The 19123-nt window shown below is 35.8% G+C and overlaps 1 protein-coding gene across 3 annotated transcripts in view; it reads right to left on the bottom strand.

The window, feature by feature from the left end:
* CRYBG3 (crystallin beta-gamma domain containing 3) overlaps positions 1 to 19123 on the bottom strand; it is a 101398-nt gene that overhangs the window by 13389 nt on the left and 68886 nt on the right. For 2 of the 3 annotated variants that reach the window (XM_006923414.3, XM_025040788.1), the window contains 2 exons: positions 10304 to 10413; positions 6739 to 6865 (listed from right to left, as the gene is read on the bottom strand). In XM_006923414.3, the coding sequence (XP_006923476.1) occupies positions 6739 to 6865; positions 10304 to 10413 (237 nt within the window). Of the gene's footprint in view, positions 1 to 6738; positions 6866 to 10303; positions 10414 to 11106; positions 11203 to 19123 lie in introns of those variants that run through there. The other variant, XM_025040789.1, reaches the window with a different exon arrangement.

Below are 19123 nucleotides of genomic sequence, written 5' to 3'. Positions count from 1 at the left end.
AATACCCTGCCCGCCAATGTTAGCAATAGCAAGGAGATATCATCTGCTCCCACCTTCCAAACTTTTCATTTGAGAAAATCTATTGTTTCTAAGCTTAAAGTCATTTCCTCCCCACAGAGGTCTGATATTTAACTTGATTTTTATCTATTTCAATTGTTTTGATTTGATATTCTTAATTGATAGATATACTTAAATTTATAAACGGACTTGATATATAAATGTACTAAAGGTTAGGTAGATTGAATGTCTACATATAAGTGCTAAGTGAGGGCAGGATGGTGGGGGTGGTTAACAGGTAATCATTCAGAAACAGCATACTGAAGAACTATTTTTAAACCATACTTTTCTGATAGATTTTCAAACACAAAAGTAGGAACTGATATAAGCTATTAATAGTCTTCAAATCTGAAGATGCCGGAGTAATCTGAACTTTTCAAGGACAATAGAAATCACCAGAATTTAATTACAATTTGAGCTCTACAAATCTCTTGGCCTCAGTCCATGTTAACTTAGAAGACAGCCAACCATTTGGGGCCAAAGGCTCTCCTTAGGTATCAGCAGTAACAGGACATCCCTGCTGGGTCATGTCTAAACTATGCAAAGACGATAAAGTTTCTAAAAGGAGGTTGTGGTTAAGAAAAAAGACTTGAACAAATTGTGTGAATGAACTTTCAATAAGAAAAAAAGAATTAAAACACTCATCACTACTCCTCATCCCATAATCTAAGCTAAAATATTTTAAATGGCAATAAATGGTAATAATGTAATATACATATCACTTAATATGTGCTGAAAATTTAATAGAAGGCTCATAAATCTCCAAATAGACTCTAATATGGGATTTTCTAAGTTTGGCCTATTTAAAACAAAATCATATAAATACCTTCAGCCTATCAAGTCTTGATGGTGCACAACAAATGTAAACTACTGTCTATGAGCAGTTATGATATTGAGTGCTTATTGTGTGCTAAAGGCTTAACATGCAATGGCTCATTTAATCCTCATATTTAATTAGAAGAGAGTTCAGGCTTAGAGTGGCCAGACGCATGCCCAGGTCACTTGGCTAACAGCAAGTCTGTCAGACTCCCAAACCAAACTCTTCACCAATGAACTGTAATCCTCCTCACAGGGCCTCTTTCATTTGCCTTAGAAAATCGGTTTCATTATAATTCTTTCTAACTGGCCTTCCCTTTTTACTCCCTTTTAAAAAAAAGTTATAATACATTTCAAAAAGAATAAATAATATACAGATGACCATGTACCCAATGCCCCAAATACATTTTAATTTTAGCATAGCTGTATCAAGTTGTATAAATAAGTAAAACATAACAGGCATAGCTGAATTTTAATTCCCCCCCACACACCAGAGGTAACCACCATGCTGAAGTTGTGAATCTTTCAAGATCATGTTTTTATACTTTACTAATGGTTTACATCCTGTTCTGAAATTTCACTGAAATGTATCTTACTGTATACATTTACCATACTGTAACATCCTTTAGTAATATGTAGCTCACTCTCATTGTAACAACTGTATTGCATATCTTTATATGTGCTAGTCTGTTTCATCCATCAGTCCTGTAACAAACATCCTTATTTTTCCTCCCCACATCTTAACTGACACTCCTTCTACTAGCTGTGTATGAATAATCCCATTTCTCTGCTACTAAACTATACCTTGGTGTTGTCGGATTTACAAATATTTGTATCTAAAGTAAGGTAATGTTACTTAATTATTGTTTTACTTTGCATTCATCACTAGTGAGGTTTAACATCATGCTTTGAATGCCCTTAGCCATATTTTCTCTCTTCTATGAACTGCCTATTCATATCCTCTGCCAATTTTGGAAATAGGTTTATTTTTTCTCAACTGATTTGAAAGAGTTCTTTTTATATTTTGTATACTAAACTCTGCAGGTTATAAGGGCTGCAAATATATTTTCCTGGGCTGTGGCTTGCTGTGGTAGGCTGAATAATTAATATTCTCCCACTTCTACCCCTACTTCCTAAGAATGTCCACATCCTCGTCTCTACAACCTGTAAATATGTTACTCGACAGGGTCGAAGGGATTTTGCTGATTTGATTAAGAGTTAAGAATTCTGACATAGGGATATTAGTCTGGATTATCCTGACAGGCCTAATATAATCACAAGGGTCCACATAAGAGGGAGGCAGAAGGGTCAGAGATAGAAGATTAAGAGCAGAAGTTAGTGAACTTTGAAGAAGGAAGTGGGCCGTGTGCCAAGGAATGCTGGGGACCTCTAGAAACTAGAAAAGGTCAGGAAACAGATTCTCCCCTAGCATCTTCTAGAAGCAATGTGGTGCTGCCAGCACCTCAATTTTACCTCAGGAAGTTTTTTTTTTTTTAGACTTCTGAACACCAGAACTATAAGATAATTTGTTGTTGAACCATTAAGTTTGTGGTAATTTGTTTCAGCAGCTGTAGGAAACGTATACACTTGCCTTTTACCCTTTTCTTACTTATATGTTTTGTGATTAAAACCATCCTACTCCAGTATCATTAGAATAGTTTTCCTATATTTTCTTCTAAGTTTTAAAGTTTGTTTTTCACATTTAGGTTGGCAATAATCCATCTGGAACTTATTTTTGTGTTTGGAGTAAAACAACATTCTAACTATCTTTTTCCACGTAAAGGGCCAATTGTCTCAACACCACTTAATAGTTCATAACAGCCCACTGTAATGCTATTTTTGTCACATTCCAAATTCCATTATTTAAGTAGGTCAATTTCTTTTATGCTGTCCTGGTTCCACTGCTTTGTGTCTCTTTGTATCAATACTTAATATCTTAATTATTATTGCTCTATGATGAAATATATATTTGGTAGGACAAGCGATACTGCCCATTGTTCTTAAAAATATCTTGGCTATTTTGAACCCCTATTTCTTTCAAAATAATTTTACGATAAGCTTGTAGTGTTTCACCACCCTATCCCATCCCGCACCCTAAAAGAGGATGAAAGAGTCTATAAGCATTTGTCTGAAATTGTATTAGTTTGAGGAAGACCACAATATTGAGCCTTTTTATCTATAGAAGTTTCTGTCCATGTTTTATATTGATCTTCAATAAAGTTTTTATAGTTTTCTCCATTCAGGACATACTTGCCTTGTGTTAGATTTACTCCAAAGTCCCCAGGGTTTGCTATTTTTCTTGTATTCTGCAACTTTTAAAAAACTCATATTAACCCTAATAACTCATTTGCAGATACTCTTGACAATTTTGTTTCCTCCTTTATACTTTTTTTTGTTTGTTTTAATCTTATTCAAGTGGCTGGGCCTCCAGAATATTGTTGAATAGAAATGGTGATAGATCTATGACTTCTGCCTTGATTGAAAGGGAAATGCTTCAGATGTCTGACAGGGAAGTTCATGTTTACTATCGGCTTCTATTGGTCTTCACTTTTAAAATGTACACAATAGTTATTATAATTAAATCTATGTGGGTTCAGCTGAAAATTTAATAGTAACCAGACTCTTATACATTTTATAAACTCATTGCTTCCTTTCATTCTGTGGCAGGATTTACAGTCTCCTTCTATTTATAGCTGTGCACCTTACTCAGTTTTCTTGCACAGAATGAATTGCCAATTCTTATTCTATCTCTTAAGATCATTTATGTCATCACCATCATAAAATCATTTGAAGTTTTTCTACAGCCTCTTGTTACGATGTTTCTTTTGCTTTGCCTGGTTGTAGCTGCCAGGATTGGATTATTACTTCAAAGGAGGCCAATTTCCATGCCAAGCCACCATGGAGACACTAAAGAAGCAATGCGTGGACTGCTGCCCCCATAGAAACATGATAAAAGCAAGTTACCCCAAACACTACTAGCCCAGTGCTTAAAACATTTTATTTAGGTTTCCCACCCATCTCCAGCTTCTAATGCTTTTGGGGACTGTTATATGGTATAACCTTATTGAAAGCTAATACACTATCTTATTCCCTCAGGCCACATGTGTCCTAAAGGTTAGATACATTGTTTTTCATTTCCAATTCGAAATATTCTCAGGATAGTTATTTCCAAAAGAGCTGGAGGCTGTCAAAGATTTGAAAATACGTGTTCTAACAGTTTATTTACATGAGTTAACTGAGTCCAAATAAATTAATTCGCCCAAGGTCACATTAGTGAGAAGCAAAACTATCAACTATGCTCCTAGCTTTTTTCACTGTAACATGACAATAAATTATGCATCCATGGGCCTCTGGAATGTAAAATGTCTGCACAAATAGAAATCAGCCTGGAGCAAACTGTCATTGCAAAACATACTGATCTTATATGAAGATAAAGAGTCTTAAGACTCCTCAATATTATACCACTTTAGCATTTAGTCACTAAGCACGTCTGGGAATGCCAACTACCCTCAGAATTCTAGTATTCATAAAAGCAAAATCAAAGGATGAGCTCATAGATATGTAAAGTCAACTCAACTGGCCTGAAACATTTCCTAGAATGAATTCAGAATCACACTGGATTTTGGCATAGAGAGTGAAATTAACAAATCTACAGGAAAAAAAGTGTATCAGTTCCTAAGAAAGAATGCAGCAGGGGGAGAGGAGATGCAGAAGGAATTAGAGAAGCAGGATAGAGTGGGCCTAGCATTTTCCAGGGACAGAAGGCACAGAATCTGGAGAAAATGAGCAATTGGACCCTGAGGGAACAGGAGGAGTCTTTTTTGTGGGGAATGTCAGCTAATCTCAAGATACCTTATTTTACCTGAATCTATGCTCAATAAATACCCTTCTGATGACTTAATCGGTTTCCCGTGTTCTTCCAGAGGCAGAAAAAGACCCGGGACAGAATTCTCAAGCGTTCCTGTCACTAGTACAAGTGTTCACCAACCTTGTACATATTACCGAGCTGATCGGTCTGATTTACATATCAGTCTCCTAGATCTGATCAGCTCAGGGCTTTGAGGCTGGGGCCAGAGCTGGGGGTGGGGTGAAACATGGCTGGCTTCGTCAAGCAAATGCTACCTGTTAAAGTCTCTTCAGGGTCACTCTGGAGATCTTTGCTGGGATGCCCAACCTCACTTCACACTCCTTCCATTTCGACACCAAAACAACTGTCTAAACATGTCTTCGACAACACTTTTCAAAGACTTACTACCATGCAGAGGCATTAAAAAAGTTAAATGTGCTGTCCTTACATAAGTCGAATATACATGTTAATTAGTTCTTGGAGTGAAAAGGCTATATAGCTCTCAAATGTTTCCCAAAAGGCACCTTCACCCACACTGCCTGGATTCCACAAGACCCAAAAAGGGACATGCAACCACACAATTTACGTAAAAACATTTCTAGTTTTACTAATTTTAATTATTCATTTTTGACTTCCTGGATGTAAAAGAATTGTAACTCTTCAAAGAAAAACAGTAATACTCATTAATTGTCACTATTTCTACAACACCGTCCTTAGAAATTTAGTTGGTTTAGCTCATTGAATTATTAGTCCTGTAAATCCTTTCAAGACGGAACTTCCATATTTAGAACTACATATTTTGCTTTTACAGTTAATACCACATAAGTATCTGTCTGCCGGCTTGACCACAAAAAATTCCGAAGAAAATTCCTTTCCCATAGTGTAGACTACCTTGGAATGCCCTTTATAGCCTCGTCAATACTTGGGAAGACTGATTGGACCACATTCTATTTTTTCTGCCAGTTTTCCTCCCATAGACAGGAAGCATCAGGAGCCACTTAGACTTTCCAAGTTGGTGTCTAAGGGCCCACTGAGATAGACCAAGGATTCTATTCCTATTCTTATTCCTCAGCCTTGAGAAATAAGGGTTGTGATCAAAGATCCTGAGTATGGCCATCATTCTCGAAGCTGGCTGTGGCTGAAAGGTATGAGTCACTCCGACCACAACATAGGGCTTCAAATCACCTTGGTGTAAATCTCAGCTTTAACCAAATGCTCCTAGGAGTCATAACTAGATACCTTGAAAATATCCCAAACCCTTGCTGCCTGCTCTGCACAGACCTATTCAATAGGCGCCGAGAACTGACGCCGCAGAGGAGCGATCCTGTTGTCCTCATTTTTAAAATTCTGAGGAAATATGACAGAAAGGAGAAACCACTTACTCTATAAATGTGGCCTCCAAGGTGACCCAGACAATTCTGCACACAACATGCAGGAAAGCCCTAGTTCCCCTGCCCCTCCACCCAAACAAGGTTTGAAATCAATACCAGTGGTGGTCCATGCCTTAAAGTGACATTGTAAACCTGTGTAGCAGACAAATTGTTATTAGATTTATCTAATAATGAAACAATCGGATTACTTTTATTAAGTGGCTGTAACAATTACATCCATAATACAACAGCTAACACTAATGAGGTGCTCACTATATGTTGGGCATTTTACAAGCATCATTTTCTGTAATATCCCAGTGCCCTTATAAAGGGCTATTCTTTTCTAGATGCAGAAACTAAGAATTTTGCCAATATCACCCAAACTGATTAAGGCATCAAATGGGATTTAAGTCCAGGCCTATATTACTCTAGTTTTTTTTGCTTTAAACAAAAACAAAAACAAAAAGGAAAATATGTTACATTTTGGTTAGATTTCATGAGTGAATCTCCATTTTACAATCCATAAGTAAATTATTCAGATTTTTACATTTGCCCATATTTTTTTTCCTTCAACTTTGCATTCTCATTTAATTCCTAGGTAATTAAACTGAACAAGAAAAAGCCTTATGCATTCAGCAAAGTACTTACATAGTCAATGGGCTTGAGGGATTTGACTTTAGATGTTGGGCAGCCACAAGAAGTAAGGTCAGCATAGAGGCCTTCTTCTAACACACACTGGTTATTAGAAATGTCTTCTTGGTAATATAGAAGCCAGCTAAAAAGATAAGAAGTGAGACATTCAGTCAAGCTGCATCAGCTGACCGTGCAGGCTCATCGTCATGCTGTGGGAACTATGGTAGGAGTATGACATGAGTCATGGTGCTGGACCAGCAGTGAATAGCTGCCAGCAGTTAAAACAAACCAAAAACCAAAACAAACAAACAAACAAAAAAACCCAGTTATCACTATCATTTTTTGACTGCTTATCATGTGCCAGACATAGGCTAAATACTTTACATATATTATTTCACTGCATCCTCAAAAATTCTATGAAATAAAAATATATCCTTATTTTGACAGGCAATACAATGAAGGCTTAGAAAGGTAAGATGATTTTCCCAAAGTCTCCCCAATTATTAAATGATAGAGCTGAAATATGAAATAAGATGACACTCGCTTTAAGCTAAAGACATTAGCTTCGTTCAGTGCCTTCAAGTACAAAACTGTGGGATCAAATTATAGTGATCATTAAGTTCTTGAACAGGTTAGAAGTTTTTTGGGGGGGAATGGAAATAAAAATTTTTATTTTTTAAAATAATGAGTTTACCTCAGTCTGAATTAGAAGATAGATTCCTAAAAGCAAAGTATATAAAACCTGTCACCTAATGGAGATTTTAAAAAAGAAATAAGCCCTTCATAATATTTGATACTGAATTATTTTCCATATGGCACTCATCAAAAGCTTGGTTAAGACATATTCTTTTGAAAAGAAGGAGCCCAAGGGAGAAATGAATTGGCTGTTACTTCTTCAGTTTTGGTGTGTTTAAGTTCTGGACCTGTATTTGAAGATAACCAGAACTGTACTCCAGCGAGACCAAGTTAACTTTGGAAAACTATAGAAATGCTCTGTGACATTATAATTTACAGTCATGTCTTCTATGCAATAAGCATTTTATGGCCAACAATTATCAAAGGCATGGACTCAATGTGTCAGGCATGGACTTAAGCCCTCCATGTGTATTGTTTATTTAATCCTTATAAGAATCTTTGAGGTAAGTAGTATTATTATCCCTCCTTTACAGATGAGGAAACTGAGGTTCACTGAAATGATTCAATATGTTTAAGGTTACGTAGCTAGGAAGTGATAGAACTGGGCTCAAATCCAGATCTTTCAAGCATTCCAGGTACCGAAGCAATTGCCATGGTTCTTGTATTCTTTTATTACACTGTAGTTTAATAAACTACACATAAATATAAGTACATATAAAACAATGCATATTATAAATATAAAATGTATATTTTAAATTATATTTCATATATAAAAATTATTTATATACAAATAAAATGTATATTCCCCATATGAAGTGACACATGTGACTAATTTTTCCTAGACTTCAGTGTTAGAAAAAAACATTTCCTCCAGAAAAATGTTAGTGCTTCCTTTTATCAGAAAATAAAAATATATCTATCAAAATATTTTCTTTGATCTTAATGGAGAAGAAACTCAGAGCCGAATACTAGTAATGAAATTATTTCAGGTCTTATGAAAGAGTTGAGAATAAATGGTGTCCAAGTTTATGTGTTTTAATACTGTAAAAACTCTCATATCCTTTTTGGAAGTAAGTATAAAAACAGTAACACAGAGACAGGTTCGAAGTACGAAAACCTATAGATAATCTGAGAGGGAAAAGACTGAATTAGCATTCATCAAGAAGGTTAGCAAAGGGAATGAGGACAGACTGAAGCTTCAAGATATATTCTGATAAGAAGTAGGCAGGGGTCATGAACTTACATAACTGCAGGAGACCAGGAAGGAAATGTGAGTAGTGTACCAGCTTTAAAACAAAAAAAAATTGGGAACATTTCCCCTTGATACATAGGAGCACGTAAGCCATCTACTCAAGCTAATCATTGCCAAAGGCAAACGCATTGCCAGTTTTCAAATCTTCTAACTTTTAAAGAGAAAGTGGAAAACAGGTTCTTCTGAAAAATATCCTAAACTTAAATACTGATACAAAGATTTTTTTAAAAAAACATAATGTGTAGGCCAAAAAAAATAACATCTGTTGGCTAGATGTATCTGAAACCTACAACCTCTAATGTAGAGCAGGGTTAGTGAACCACTGCCCATGGGCCAAAATCACCCCATTGCCCATCTTACAAGCTAAGATTGATTTTTGCATGTTTAAATGGTTTTAAAAAACTAAAAGAAGGTGATTTCATATATGTGAATATTATATATAATTCAGATTTTTAATGTCCATAAATAGCTTCACTGGAACACAGCCATGCCCATCCACTTATGTACCATCTATGGTTGCTTTTGACTACAGTGGTGGTGCTGAGTGGCTGGCACAGGGCCTGTATGGCCCACAAAGGTGAAAATATTTACTTTCTGGTTCTTTATAGAAAAAGTGTGCTGACTCCCACTATCCTAGGGGGGAAAATACATGGCTGAGTAAATGTTGGAAGGAGAGGATGGGGGAACAATATAAGCATGGACAGAGAGTAGATAGAGAAAATGAGCCTAGCAGATGGTAAATCCTGAAGAGTTTGAACAGATCTGAGAGAATGACTGTGAAATTTAAAGGAGAGTAGTAAAATATTAAACTGGATTTTTGGACAAATAAGCAGGCTATGATTGGTTTGTGGTAAACAATGGACATAATACAATGCTGGAGCAGGGTTAATTAGGAGACTGAAGTTCCTCAAATGGAAACTAGGAGAACCTAGTTTCTAGTGGTTCAAGAGAGAAAGGAGAGTTGATGACTCCAAGGAACCTTAAAGAACAAATACAGATACTTTGATGAGTTATTAGGTAGGTACTTCATACACAGAGATACCACTGAACTGTACACTTCGAATAGTTAAAATGGTATGTTTTGTTATGTATATTTTACTACAATAAAAAGTCAATATAGAATTTATGTATTAGGCTTAAGAATCATATACAGTTCATATATATGTACAAAAGATCCAGTATGTTGCTGCAGTTGGAAGAACACAGACTTTAATAAAAAATGACTGAAGCAATCTCGGGTCTGACATTTACTGTGTGATCTTGGGGAAGCCCTAACTCTGAATCAGGGATCCTCATCTGTGCAATGGGGATGATGAACACTTTAAACAAAAAGTTTTGTTTTAATTTAGTAAGAATGTCTTATTTGAACAAAACCACTAATTTTGAGCATTCTACTACGCTATACAATTAACATACAATATAAACATTCCAAATATTTAGAAAACAATGTAACAGTAAAAAATAAATCATCAAAATGCTCCCAAAGATGGCTAGTCAGCATTTTGTTTCTATTACACAATGGCTCATAATATGACTTGGGCAAAGTTAACATGGGATAGTTAGCAGTTAACCAATGATTAAAAAATTGTTTTTATTTCACTGTGAATGCAATAAAATAAAACAGATCAAATCTTTCAATTTTACAAGAAATTTAGTTATTAAGCAACAGTAGGAAACAATAAGCCTACTTACCAACCCCGAACAACTTTAAAAGAACATGGAGTGAATGAAGTCAAATCAGAAATTTCTTTTGTAAAATCTATACATTCACCTTGGAACCCTGGTTTACTGAATGCTTTGAGCTACAAAAAAAACAAACACAACAAACAGAAACAAATTGACATCATCACAAAAGCAAAAGAAAACCTTAAGTTTCATGTCCTAAAAAGTTCAGAAAAATATTACAGATTCATATTTTATCTATTATCCATGAATCCATGTTAAGGATGACATTTTCCTTAAACTTACATTTTTTTCCCTTTACCTGTTTCCAGAAAAATCAGCATCTATTTACCATTTTCATCTATCTCTTGCACCAGATTCTGGGCAGAGAAGCTCATAAAATAATTGTACCTATAAAAGTAAATCAGAATCCCTCTTCCACTAAAACGTGGTCTTTGTACATTGTATCAAACAATTATTATCCCTTGTGGTGAGACTATAGGTATAAAACAAGCAGCAATTTAGCACTAAAAACAAAGGAAGTCTGGATTAGTGTGAAAGGTGGTATATTCCTTCTCTCGCCAAGTCTTTCTGATCTACAGTTAATAAAAGGGAGGAGGAGAAAGCGTGAGCACATGCCCATAAGTGAGCATGAGAGTGCCTGTGAGAGCACAGGAACAGATGGTAGAGAAGATAATAATGATGGGATTAGTAGAAGATTTATAATAAAGAAAGAAAGACATCTGTGCCATGCATTTCAGCTTACAGGCTTCAGTTTGCTGGTAAGAATACCTTAAATGTACAGCTTACACTTACATACAACTACATTTCTACTCAGTCCTTTTTGTCAAGAAAAATCCAGGAAATCTCAACTATAATTCTTCAGACCTCCAGAGATACAGTAATCTGCAATTCTAGTGACCTTGTATCTGTAATAGGTAAGAAAAAATTAATGAGCCCTATAAATATTTCATAATACACCGAGACCTTGAAATAACATGGCCCACAGGCTCACCCTGCACTGACAGCCCTGCACTGTAGTTAATGCATCATAATGTCGCCATTTCTCCTGCTCACGCTGACAGAGAACAAGGCTTCTCTAAGCAGCCGATGTTTGACTCCTTCTTTTTCCCAAGGGCCCTCTTATAGGATGATGGTCTCTAAGTAATGAAGAATTATTTCTTGACTATCTCATTCTGCCCCGACCTTGCTTAGCCTGATATCAAAGATCAGCCAAAACCTGGGAGGTGAGAGACTCAATTGTCCCTGACCAACTGCAGCTTGCACAACATGGCTTCCTACCGTGAAGCCAGGCTGCATTTGGAGCATTAAAACACCAAGGGACTCCCTGACCTACGAACACGTGACCCAGCAAGTTTCTACCTCGGTCTTTCTGATGGAGACAGAAGATAGCAGCAAAGAGGAAGTCCACAACGAGACAAGACTCTGGAACAGCTCCCTGTATAAGAACAATTCTACAAGTCCAGGGAAACTGCCCCTAAATTCCCTGATAAGAGTATATATTTTTGTTAGTGGTTTTGCAGGCTATGTTTTTTAACTTAAAAGTTTGTAATATATGAGTCTAAAAGTGACTCACATTTAACGTCCAAAAATGTAGAGGAATTTCTCCTACATGCAAATATTATGTTAATTCACAATTAGAATCTGAAAAACCACTTGAGAACAGAGATCACGCCTCTTTCATTCACTGCTTGTATTCCCAGTTTGTTGAGGAATATTGTTGAGCTTACGATTTGTATTTCAATATTTCATCATGAAGCCATGAAATATCAAATCCTAGACAAATGACAACGCAATTTCAGATTACTTATATAGTAGCCATCTCTACTTCTGTCTTCATGCCCAGAAGCATTAATTAAAATACACACACACTCTACAAAATTCGCCATAAAATATTTTGATTTATGAGTTAAAATATTGTCTAGCCAAACTAAAAAACTGGGCATAAGGCTGATCTAAGTATATATTATTTTCACCCCCCACATAAGATATGGTTCATCCAATATTTGACCAATCCCCAGAAAAGTTAACACCTCATTCTGACTACCTTACAAACAGAATAGAACAATTCTCATAATAATATCCTAAGGACAGTAAATACAGACACTAACTCTGCACTTAATTATAATAATTAAAATGTGGTTTCCACTCGGTAAAATTAAGCGACAGTGATTTGCTAAAATTAAGTCCTGTGAAAAGCTAGCTGGATAACTGTTTTGGTTTCCTTTCTAGATTAATGTAGAATAAATGTACAAAACAATTCAAACAGGTTGTTTAGAACACAGGCAAGAAGTCAGATGAACAAAAGATGAGCTTTTTTTTCTGAAATAAAATCACAAATAAAGAGAAGTGACACTGACAACATAGAAATACAAAAGATTATAGGAAAATACTATGAACAATTATATGCCAACAAATTGGACAATCTGGAATAAATAAATTCCTAGAAATATAAAATTTTCCAAGACTGAGTCAACAAGAAATAGAAAATCTGAACAGATCAATAACTACTAATGAGATCGGACCAGTAATAAACAAACAAAAGTCTTGGACCGATGGCTTCACAGGCGAAATTTATCAAACATTCAAAGAAGAATTAACACCTATCCTTCTCGAACTATTGCAAAATATTCAAAAGGAGGGGAGACTCCCAAGCTCATTTAAGAGGCCGCTATTACTCTGATTGCAAACCAGACAAAGAATTACAGGCCAGTATCCCTGATGAATATAGATGCAAAAATCCTTAACAAAATAGTAGCAAACAGAATTCAGCAACACAATCAAAGATTCAAACACCGTGATCAAGTGGGATTTCTTCCCTAGGATGCAAGGTTGGTTCGATATCCACAAATCAATTAACATGATACATCACATAAACAAAATGAAGGGTAAAAATCATATTGTCAGTAGATGCAGAAAAGTATCTGATAAAATCTAGCAGCCATTTATGATAAAAACTCTCGGCAAAGTGGGAATAGAGAGAACACACCTCAACATAATAAAGGCCATGACAACCCCATAGCTAACATCATACTCAATGGGAGAAAAGCTAAGGAACAAGACAAGGTTGTCCACTTTCACCACTTATATTCAACATAGTTTTGGAAATCTTTGTCTCAGCAATCAGACAAGAAATAAAAGGCATCTGAATTGGAAAGAAAGTAGAACTGTCATCATTTGCAGATGACATGGTACTATACCTAAAGATTCCACCAAAAAACCTGCTGATACTGATAAATGAGTTCAGTAAAATAGCAGCATATAAAATTAATATTTAGAAATCAGTTGCATTTTAATATGCCAATAACAGACTATCAGAAAGAGAAATTAAGAAAGCAATCCCTTCATAATTGCATAAAAAATATACCTAGGAATAAGTTTAACCAAGGAGGTAAAAAGGCTTGTACTTGGTAAATTATAAGTCATTGAAGAAAGAAAACAAAGATACAAATAAATGGAAGCGCACATCGTGCTCATGTATAGGAAGAATTAACATAGTTAAAATGGCCATACTACCTGAAGCAATCTATAGATTCAATGCAATCCCTATCAAAATACCAATGGCATTTTTCATAGAACTAGAATACTCCTAAAATTTCTATGGAACCACAAATGACCCCAAATAGTTATAGCAGTCTTGAGAAAAGAATAAAGTTGGAGGTATCATGCTACCTGGTATCAAACTATACTAAAAGCCTGCAGTAATTAAAATAGCATGGTAATGGCACAAAAACAAATACATGAATCAATGTAACAGAAGAGAGAGCCCAGAAATAAATCCAACTATATGGGCATTTAATCCAAGATAAAGGAGGCAAGAATATATAATTGGGTAAAGACTGTCTCTTCAATAAATGGTACTGAGAAAACTGGACAGATATCTGCAAAAAAAAAAAGAAAAGAAACTAGACCGCTTTCTTACATCACATACAAACAAACTTGAAATGGATTAAAGTTTAACTGTAAGGCCTGAAACCATAAAACTCTTAGTAGAAAACATAGGCCAGTGTAAACTCTCTGGCACTGCTCTTAGTAATATTTTTTTCTGTTATGTGGCCTCGGGCAAGAGAAACAAAAAATAAACAAATGGGAATACATTAAACTGAAAAGTTTTTATGCAGCAAAGGAAACCACCAATAAAAAGATAACTTACCAAATGGGAGAAGGTGGGATGTATATTTACCAATAATACACCCAATAAGGGGTTAATATCCAAAATTTAAAAAAATTCATACAATACCAAAAAAACTCAAACAATTCATTAAAAAATGGGCAGAAGGCCTGAAAAGACATTTCTCAAAAGAGGACATATAGATGGATAATAGACGTAAGATGCTCAATGTCACCATCATCAGAGAAATGCAAATTAAAACTACAATGAGATATTGCCTCACACCTGTCAGAATAGCTATCATAAATAAATCAATAAACAAGTACTGGTGAAGATGTGGAGAAAAGGGAACCTTCATGCATTTAGACTGCAAATTGGTGCACTCACTGTGGAAAACAGTGTGGACATTCCTCGAAAAATTAAAAATAGACCTACCTATGACCCAGCAATTCCAATTCTGGGTATTTATCCAAAGAAAAGCAAAACACTAATTTGTAAAGGTATGTGCACCCCTATATTCACTGAAGCTCTACTTAAGACAGCCAAGATATAGAAACATTTTAAGTGCCCACCAATAAATGATTAGATAAAGAAGAGTTAGTACATATATATGGTGGAATATTACTCAGCCATTAAAAAAAAAATCTCACCATTTGCAACAACATGGATGGACCTAGAGGGTATTACACTAAGTGAAATAATAAGTCAGACAGAGAAAGACAAAGACCGTATGAATTTGCTTATATGTGGAATCTAAAAAACAATAAATAAAACAGAAAGAGACAGATTCAGAGAACAAACTGATGGTTGCCAGATGAGAGTGAGGTTGGGAGTTGGGTGAAAAAGTGAAAAGATTAAGAAGTACAAAATGACAATTACAAAACAGTCACAGGGATGTAAAGTACAGCATAGGGAACAGAATCGATAATATTGTAATTGTGTATGCTGCTAGGTGGGTACTAGACTTATTGAGGGATCACTCTGTAAGTGGAAAAAAAAAAAAAGAGAACTTAAAAAACAAATGGGTTTATTTCAAACCACAGCTATCTCTCCATGCCTTCTGGAATGGTTCAATCCCTACCAGATCCCAGAATGGAACAGTATAGAAGCAGAAAAAGACAGTACAGTGTACCACTGGTCCCTTTTCACATATATTCTTATTTTTTCTTCCGAATTATCGTTTGAAGCAAAAATTATCACCATTTTATGATGAAGATTTTGCAGAAATGCTTTTTACTATGTACTTTTTATTCATGAATATAACAGGTCTTTAATCTGACAAAGTAGAAACTCAAGAACTTATTTATCGACCAAACACAGTTGTGCTCACTTAATTTATTCCATAATATCAGAATAATTTTTAATGTAATTTTACTTATTTGAATGCTAAAATGATTTCTATGAGAAACAGTCTATCCTGTGTAGAGAAGATCTTCTGGTGCCCTTTGGAACCCCTCCTCCCCCACTGCCATATAAACAAACTGATTGTTAAACAAAGAACTGTCTTGTTTCCAATTTTCTGTTGTATCATACTACCGCATATTGTAGTGTTACATACTTCTTCCATCAGTTACATATCCTACAATAACTGTCCTTCTCTGAATACTCATAGAAGAGTTCTCTTTACTTAGAGAAGTAGTACTTCCTAAGTATTTCTGGCTTTTGGATTCTATAAAGATAATCTGGTTATAGTACCATGAAGCAGTGTTTTCCTCTACTGCTCTTGAATCTTACTGATATTTGACTAATACTGTTATTCTCCTATCCCCCATCAATGATAACAATAACCACAACTATTAAAGATCCTGTGATCACTCTAAAATTCACTGCAGCCCAATTATCCAAATCAAGAAAATATCCAGTTGATTTTTCTCAGCCAGAATCATGCACAAAATGGAACTGGGGCTCAATATTTAAAGAAATCAAAACTTCTAATTATGTTTGCAAATAGAGTTGAAAAAGATTCTAGGAAAGCCAAGTTCTTGGTTGGTCAAAGGGGGAAACTGGTTAGAATTTCCAGGTTGTAGTTAGAATTGCTTAACTACAACCTTTTTGAAAATTAAACTCGCATTTAGAAGATTTAATCTAGTGAAATTTCTGTTTGGATTTGGTCTGAGAAGGGGATAGGGAGGATGATGAGGACGACAATGGCCACATTAAGATCAAAGTCCACATTTTGTTTGTTCTTTTGCTTTGTTCGGGAGATATTGTACATATATACGATGGAAAATTACTCAGCCATAAGGAGAGATGAAATACTGCCATTTTTGACAACATGGATGGACCTGGAGATAATCATGCTAAGCGAAATAAGCCAGACCAAAAAAGTTGAAAGGCACATGGTATCACTTATGTGTGGGACATAAATCTAAAAGCAACAAATGAACAGGACAAACAGAGATTCGTGGACGTGGACAGTTGACTTAGTGGTTAACAGAGGGGACTTATATGCAATATATATACATATATATATGCTTTACTGTTGAAATGTACACCTTACATATGCAATATATATATATCTTACTGTTGAATTATACACCTGAAACTTATTGGATTTTGTTAAGCAATGTCACCATAAAAAAGACAACCAACAAACTGGACAAAAAAAAAGAATGAAGTATTGAAAAGAAAAAGAACACAGTCCACATTCTGTTTGTTTTTTGCTTTGTTTGGGAAAAAAAATAAAAAACAAAAGTAAGGATTGAGGCGGAAACATGCTGAAGTGAGAGACGTCCCTAGGTCTCTCCCCTTAAAACAACAATAAGCTGAACATCTAAAACTCAACAAAAAACACCCAAACTGCACACCAGCACGTCTGATCATGAGATCTGTGCATAAGAGCTACCCCAGGTGTTGGGCGATGGACTGGGAGAAATAAAGAAGCTGCCTCTCACAGCCACCAGAGCCACCTGCAGAAGGAGGGGGAGGGTGCAGGAACTTCCCTGAACAGCTCTGCTTGGGACTGCTGTGAGCCCCCTGAGCTGGGCAGAAGGGCCCAGTCATCAGGGCAGAAGACAGAGAAGCAGGACAGGACTGCAGAGGAACAACAGCTGATTTTTGCTGGCCCCAGCTGCAAAACCAAGCTGAGCCGCAGCCCCTAATTCCCAAACCAGAGGGCCCCTCCCCCCATACCCTCCAGGACTCATCACCACAGAGCCCCAGGAAAATCTGAGCAAACGCTGCTGAGACTGTCGCTGACACTGATGGGGACTGAAACTGAGGGTGGGGAGCGTGATTAAATAGCTACAAGAAAAATTTTTAAAAAGGAGTTATTACGGCTTTATATAAAGCAGAGATCCAAGAGGCTTAGACGCCACCTACTGGAAACCAAAAGAAAAGTGCCTTTTTTGGCAACAGGCTAAACAGATACCTTTATAAACAGAATACACTTCCATTAATGCCCAGGCAGAGAAATAGTCCATTAAAAACCGTGAACAACCAAGGTGACAAGGCATCTCAGAAAAAGAAAAATCTCCAGAAAATAAGCTTACAGACATAGAAATATGCAACTTAAATGACAGAGACTTCAGGATAGTACTTCTGAAAAAACTCAATGAATTCCGAAACGAGTCATATCAACCATTTCAGGAATTAAAAAAACAACTAGATGAGCAGAGAAAGAGATTAAAACCCTCAAAAAGAGCAGAATAGATCTTCTGGAGATAAACACACTGCAAGAGTTGAAAATGAAATAGCAAGCTTGGGAAATAGAGTCAACCAAATGGAGGAAAGGATCAGTGATATCAAAGACAGAAAGCTAGAAATGAATCAGAAGGACGAAGAGAGAGAACGAAGAATGAAAAATAATGAAAGAGAAATACAAGAACTAGCTGATACCATCAGGAGAGGAAACATAAGAATAATGGGCATTACTGAAGGCAAGGAAAAGGAGCAGGGTCTAGAAAGCATTTTCAGACAAATAGACGAGAATTTCCTAAATCTAAAGAATGAGCTGGAGCTTAGAATTCAAGAAGTCAACAGAACACCCACTTAACTCAAAAAAGCCTTGACTGAGACACATTGTATTAAAGTTATCAAAAATCAATGACAAAGATATAATTCTGAAGGAAGCCAGGGAGAAAAATTGGTAACTTATAAAGGAAAATCCATTAGATTATCCTTGGACATCTCAGCGCAAACCTTATAAGACAGGAGGAATGGAATCAAATATTTAATAAACTACTAAGTGAAAGGAACTACCAGCCTTGAATAATGTATCCAGCTAAGCTCTCTGTTAGATATGAGGGAGAAATTAAAACTTTTCCAGACACAAAAAAAAAACTGAGGGAATTCTCCACTATGAGGCCTGTACTACAGGAAATATTGAAAGGGGTAACTTCAACTAAAACAAAATGAAAAAAAAAAAAAAAAAAACTTAATTAGGAGTAAAGTGACTATTAGGCAAATAGAAGCAGAAGAGTGCAACCCTTACTAAGAACAGGACATTATAAGCTTAAATAAGAAGAGAATTGTTATGACAAGATAGTAATGAACATTCAGCATATACAGGAACAAACTGAGATAACAATGACTGAAAAGGGGGGATTCAAAGATCCAAATTCACAAAAGGGAACAGAGATAAGGCACACGCAGAAGAAAATGAACAACTATACATATGTATACGTGTGTGTGTGTGTGTGTGTGTGTGTGTGTGTGTGCGCGCGCGCGCGCATATATATGAAAACTATTTTTTTCATATTTGAAATGATAACCAAACA

Source organism: Pteropus alecto, unplaced genomic scaffold, assembly GCF_000325575.1.
Source record: "Pteropus alecto unplaced genomic scaffold, ASM32557v1 scaffold379, whole genome shotgun sequence".
NCBI lineage: Eukaryota > Metazoa > Chordata > Mammalia > Chiroptera > Pteropodidae > Pteropus > Pteropus alecto.
Note: the sequence above shows the minus strand (reverse complement) of the source record. Positions and strands in the feature narration are given on the sequence as shown.